We start from the raw sequence: 6,161 nt of genomic DNA on the forward strand, positions 1-6,161 counted from the left end.
TGTTTTTCTATTTGAAGTGTGTAATTTTTCTTTTAGTTTTCTTTGGATAGCTTCTCTTAGCGAATAATTGGTAAAGTAGATGTTGTTCAATAAAATAATGTAGTACTTTCTCCGATCCAAATTAATTGACGCAACTTTAGTACAACAACTTTGTACTAAAACTGCGTCAATTAATTGGATCATGGGGAGTAGTTAAGTTTAAGTCGGTGGCCCAAAAATAAATGAAATTTGACAAAACAATTACTCTTGAACTTCAACGGATCGATTAGAAACAACTATTTTTTTAGAGGAGCAAATATGATCCTCTAAATATACGGCTTCTAAATTTTAGGAGATGGATTAGAGGATGCTCTAAGACAGGACCTCACACTGTCGTCATACAAGTAGTACTATAAATTTGCAACCAATAGCTTCTTGTCTTCGCAACGTATCATTCCTAGCTACTACTTGATCTTGTCCTAGCCAATAGCTAGCTACGTTTGTCTGCCCAGTAGCCTTTTCTAGCTAGCTAGCTAGGAGGGAAAAGACCACCTCACCACCATGGCTGTGCTAGTGCTACCCAAGTGCCTTCTTCTGTTCTCCCTCTGCGCAGTGCTCCTCTCTCTGCCGGGCACCGGCGCCTCCGCCGTGAACTTCACCATCGGCGTGCAGGGCATGGTCTGGTGCAAGACCTGCAGGTACATCGGCTACAACGCCGACATGGACGCCTCCCCGCTCCAAGGTTAACTCTTATCTCTGCGTTCTTTAACTACGTCCTCATCCCGTGCATGCTCCTTCATTCTGGCATCGATCCAAACATATTTGATGTGTGTGTTTATGCAAGCAGGCGTGGAGGTGTACCTGCAGTGCCGGCACGGCCCGCGGCGGCTGAAGAAGTTGCCAGGGGCATCGGGGCAGGGCGGCTACTTCACCGTCCAGTCGGCGCACATGGCGTCCTTCACCAACGACGAGTGCAAGGTGTACGTGGAGAGCTCGTCGTCAACCGCGTGCGACCTCGCCGACGAACCTGCTGCCGGCGAGGGGCTGCCGCTCAAGTTCAAGACCTTCGTCCAGCGCGGCGACGGGCTGCAGGCGCTCTACTCCGTCGGCAACTTCTTCGTCCGCCCCAGCGACCCCAACAACTGCTACTGATCCTTCCGCCCGTCATGTGCTCGTAGGACTTGAATAAACGAAATTTGGATTAATCAGCTGTTGGAGATGCTTTAGTAATTAGCTGGGGATGTGCTGTGCTGCAAGGTTTATTTAAATTTATTCTCTTGTTGCAGTGGTTTCCTAAACTTCTTTTAATTACCAACAACTGCATGCTCGGAACACTACAGGAAAAACGTATGTTAACTATTTTGATGATCATTCAAAGTTTTTGTTTTTCATAATAGATGATCATTCAAGGTAGGTTTACCATTTTCCGGAAAACTTTTCCCCAAGATGTGGAGATGCACGAGGACAAGTATAAGTGGGCCTGTTTGAATAAGAAACTGGGTCATGCTTTTATATTTGCTGAGATCAAGCATTTATATGCTTTTTGACCCAAAAGCCTGCAAATCTTTTTAAGGTAGTGCAGATGCAGCCGGAAATCCAATTTGGCTCCCGAACTAGGTAAGTGACACACACTGAGAGAGGAAGAGAGAGCTTTTAGTTTTAGTTTTTCATTGCGTAGGTCCCACACGTAAGTGACATTGGAGAGAGGTGTAAAAATATCCAGGAAACGTCTTGTAGACGGTCAAAACCCTTTGATTGGACGGAAACGGTACAGAAGGGCATTTCTGTAAGATCACCTAACGACAGAGGGGCGAATTTGAGCACACTTTAAAAGTGGGGGTAAATCAGAGTAGTGGGTTCGAGTTAAGGGCTGAAATGTAAATGTCACACCTTTTTATTAGGCAAAGGCAAAGCTCTTGAATTACACACTGGGTGGAGAAAAATTGATCGTCACGAAATCAAGTACAAGGGGGATCACATGATCCGGTGGCAAATCATCATACAATTTTGAAGTGCTATCATAACTTGCTAGAGAGTGAGGTACTTTTACATTCTCTGCTAGCAAAGGTAACGGTTAGGCTTCAAAAAATTGATTCAGGTGCTCCTTTAATTCTTCCAAAGTTAGGCATAATATAGATCCTTCTGTTTTGCCATTGTCTACCACTTGTTTCGGCTACACAGAATATGTTCCAAAACTGGCGACTTTTGTTCTTTTTGTTGTTGCTAGTTCTCCAGAATGAACGTCAACCATGACGGATTAGCAACAATCTCCATTTTCCCCACTGTGCGAACTATCACTTCTCCTCTATGGTTGAGGATATGGAAGTTCCCCAATCTCCAATCATTTATTCAGAGTGAAATGTGCCATCTATGTTGACTTTTAGTTCATTTTACCTTTCGGAGCATGACATCTAGTTTGTCCCCTCTGCTCTAGTTTCTTCTCCTTCAAAAAGTCTTGACAATACTTTCTAGATTTCTTAACAATTATATGATACAGGGCATCAATATCTCTATGCTTGCCTTCTTCCCTGGCGTATTTTCTTTCGGTCCACCATTGCCAGAGCAACACCACCACCATGATTATTCTTTTCACTCTCCATGTCCAGTATTTTATTTATGTATTCAGTAGCTGACTACTTGTCCATGAATTGTCCTCAAGCCTTCCATGTTCAACATTTTCCAAATAGTTCTGCACTTCAGAAATAGCATCATCCTCAACTTGTCTCTTGCAGACTAGGCATTTCTCCTCACTTCCACACCTTTTCATCTCAGATTTGTACATGTTGGTCAGATATTGTGCGCTACTTTCCAAAAGAATTGTTTCAAGTGATTTGGGCGTATTTATTTCCACAACTTCTCCCATTTAACTTCTTAATCTATCATTGTGTGTAGGAACTAGCTAAACCCCACAACATAGACGTAGTATGATGTCTTAATTTAAAACAGTCCCTTGGGATCAAAATTCCAACTAAGTTGTCTTAGTAATCAATATTTATAGGGATGTTTAACATTTTTCCCTGTAAGTATCCTACGCCAAATCCTTATCACATCCCCTAGTTCTTACATTAACCAGTTCTGGTACCGTGCCCGGGTCATAGTCTCATTTTGGGTCTGGCCAGATTCTTACATTCTTTCTGCTTCCTATTCTCCATATTAGCCATTTCCTTTGTAGGTGAATAAATTTTGGAACACTACTCCAAGTGTATGACATTCCTTGCTTTGTTTTTGCATTTAGGACAAAGCCATTTGTGAAGCATTTGTTTTTTTAACACTTGGCTACATAGGAATTTGGAATGTTTAGAAGTCCCCAATCTTTGCTAGCATGTCTATGTTAAAGGCATAAAAATGTCTAAAGCCAAGACCTCCATCCCTCTTGGACTTAGTCATTCTCTCCTCATTGATAGAGTGGGTCTTGTTCTTTTTCACTTGATCAATCCACTAATATCTTTAGTTAGAGAGGTAATTTGCTCACATACGGATCTTGTTATTTCAAAGCAACTCATTAAGGATAGATTGGATAAATAACTCTTGAACTTGTTTCTTTATCTTTTGCATTTAAGCTTCTTACACTATCACTATCCCTTTTTTCATTTATGATGAAAACAATCCAACAACCGCGGTGGTGGGTTTGCTTGCGCTTGATGACTTGTCGTTGTTAGAGCTTTCTGGCTAACTGCAAGAAATGTAGATTTAAACGTTAGGCCAAAATCTTTTGCAAAATGAATATACTTATAGGATGTGTACCATAGTTTTCTCATGAGATTCGAAGACGATGGTGCAACATGAGCTAATGATGTTGTCGTAATAGATGTTTTTGTGACCGCCATCTTTTTCTCACAATTCTTCCTATTGTGCCCGTATTCTTTGAATGCAGAGAATTTTATCCTCGTACCAACCCTTGTGTCTTTGAAGCACATGAAATTTGGGTTTTTCATTGTGTTTTATCCTCCTATCCCCACCAAGCCTCCTAGGCATGACACCATACATTGGTGACAGTGGCCTTGGCATAGTAGAGAAAGGCGAGCTAGGCATGCCTTCAATCGACTCAAAGCGATTATCATAATTTTGTCTTGATCTACTCCACAATGTAGAAGTTGGCAGTGAATGTGTCAAGAACCGATATAGTATATGCATTATACCGCGTGAGGGCATGGCGGCCTAGGAAGTTGCCAATACCAACAACTACAAGTGTTTTAAGTAAAATTAACAGTGTATTCATGATCGATTTATTTGATCTCATATACATATTTCACGTTCCATGGCATGGCGGTTACAAGAATGTATGACATATCCCTTAATTTTCCTAGAAATATTTGGACAAACATGTTGTTACCATCACCTTTCTTCTAATCACTTCAAGCATGCTTATGATTGGTGTATATCTAGTTCCTACTATTCTTCGGTTGTTCATATTGTTATCTACTGGATCACAATTAGAATTTAACCAAAATAAGCTCTACACCAATGCCTTCGATCAGTTTTCATGATTGTCATAGCACCATCAATTGTCTTTTGAGATAGCTTTGCTTTATGGCAGTCGAACAAATCCCATATGGTGCCTTTGCAATCCTCTGGAAGTTCGCAATTCCCTTTCTATGTATGTCTTCCTCCTATTTCCCTTAATGCATGTTGCATAGTTTCTATACTTTGCTCTTGGAGTCCAATTTCGTACAACATTTATTATACCATTATGTTGATCTGATATGAAAGTTGTACCACACAAGAAGCACGCATTGCATCTCGCTGGAGTGCACTACCATATGGTAAGTACAAGTATGCCATCCCAAGGAGTATAAGAATGTTATCCATCGTTGGAAGTGCAAGTTGCGTCCGAAGAAAGTTTCGTACAACCCTATCAAGATGTGATCTATGTTTCAAAGATATCGACACAAGCAATGCATCAGTGAGAACCGTTCATGATTTGGAAACTTTGTTAGAGATACTTTGATTGAAATTTTGGATCCTACAAAGAAAAGCATTTGTCTTCACCAAAGACAACCGAAAGCAAACATTCCCAAGAGGTATCATTGACTACTGATTAAACAAAAGTCATGGTAGTTTCTCGATCAATTGATTCCGTTACGAGTTGACTCTTCAAATCTTGTTTCCATGAAAACTACCCATTTGGGACTTGAGAGAATATTCGGTGGAAACCAGATTAGATACCGGATATTCAAAGGGCGATGCTACGCATCGGCCGACTGATCTTTTTAAAAGATCCGCCTCCTCGTGAGATATTGGATCTAGTGGGTTGAACGGTTGAGCGTCACCCTCTACCATTGCAACACAGGTCGTGTTGCAGTTATTTTTTGCAACACAGGTCATCTTGCAGAATTTTTTGCAAAACATAGGTCAAGTTGCAGATTGTTTTTGCAACAGAGACCTTGTTGCAATTTAATAATTTTTATCACAGAGGTATTGTTACAGTTTTTCCTGCAAACAGAGGCCTTATTGCAGAAAGGAGAGATCGTGGGGAGTCAGGTCCACCAAGTCACGTGGGACGCGTGCCGTGCAACCAAGGCGGCGGACACGAGCGTGATAATCCACCGGCTGAACCATATCGTTTTCCATATTCAAATCTTGCTCTCCATTGACAAGTTTAAGTTTTTATTGTAAACTTCGTTTCCACCGGATATTCTACCTAAGGATTTAGATGCACCGCTTGACCTAACTCATCAGAAGGACACGTGCGTAGCATTTGTGTCACTATCTGCCTTTGGTCACTCTCAAGCAGAGGTAGAAACTTCTTTTTTGAAACGTGGCCAAAAGCTTTGCCCGTTTCGTTAATTAGGAAAAAGATCGTTGTCCAATTAATTATGAAAAACCGGTGAAAAACCGATACAGCAAGGGCCAAGGAGAAGAAGAAACTTTGAACTCATCGCCAGTCCAGACGAAAGCATACGTTCCGAGAATCCCGATGCAGCGAGATGAAGGATCCAATATGCCTTGAACGCTACGTAATGCTGCATGGTTTCTGGTGCACGTATATGTATGCATTCGAGATGCCTTCTCTCATCCATCCAACGAGCCGGCCCTCGTTTTGCTGATACTCTCAGATCCACTACTGCAAGCTGCCGGGCGTCTCCTCGAAACATACGCAGTAGGGAACGCAGTACGCGTACGTGAATTCAGATAATCACACTGGAATAATACTAGACTCACGGGTTACCTCCAACGGACCT

General features: G+C 41.7%; 1 protein-coding gene across 1 annotated transcript; it reads left to right on the forward strand.

The window, feature by feature from the left end:
- The first annotated feature begins 446 nt into the window (after positions 1–446).
- Positions 447–1,349, forward strand: LOC123173949 (non-classical arabinogalactan protein 31). Its single transcript, XM_044589973.1, has 2 exons — positions 447–721; positions 827–1,349. The coding sequence occupies exons 1-2, from the start codon at positions 541–543 to the stop codon at positions 1,129–1,131; spliced, it is 486 nt and encodes a 161-aa protein (XP_044445908.1). The 5' UTR covers positions 447–540; the 3' UTR covers positions 1,132–1,349.
- The last annotated feature ends 4,812 nt before the right edge of the window (positions 1,350–6,161 follow it).

The sequence above is a fragment of the Triticum aestivum genome, chromosome 1D (assembly GCF_018294505.1).
Source record: "Triticum aestivum cultivar Chinese Spring chromosome 1D, IWGSC CS RefSeq v2.1, whole genome shotgun sequence".
Classification (NCBI taxonomy): domain Eukaryota; kingdom Viridiplantae; phylum Streptophyta; class Magnoliopsida; order Poales; family Poaceae; genus Triticum; species Triticum aestivum.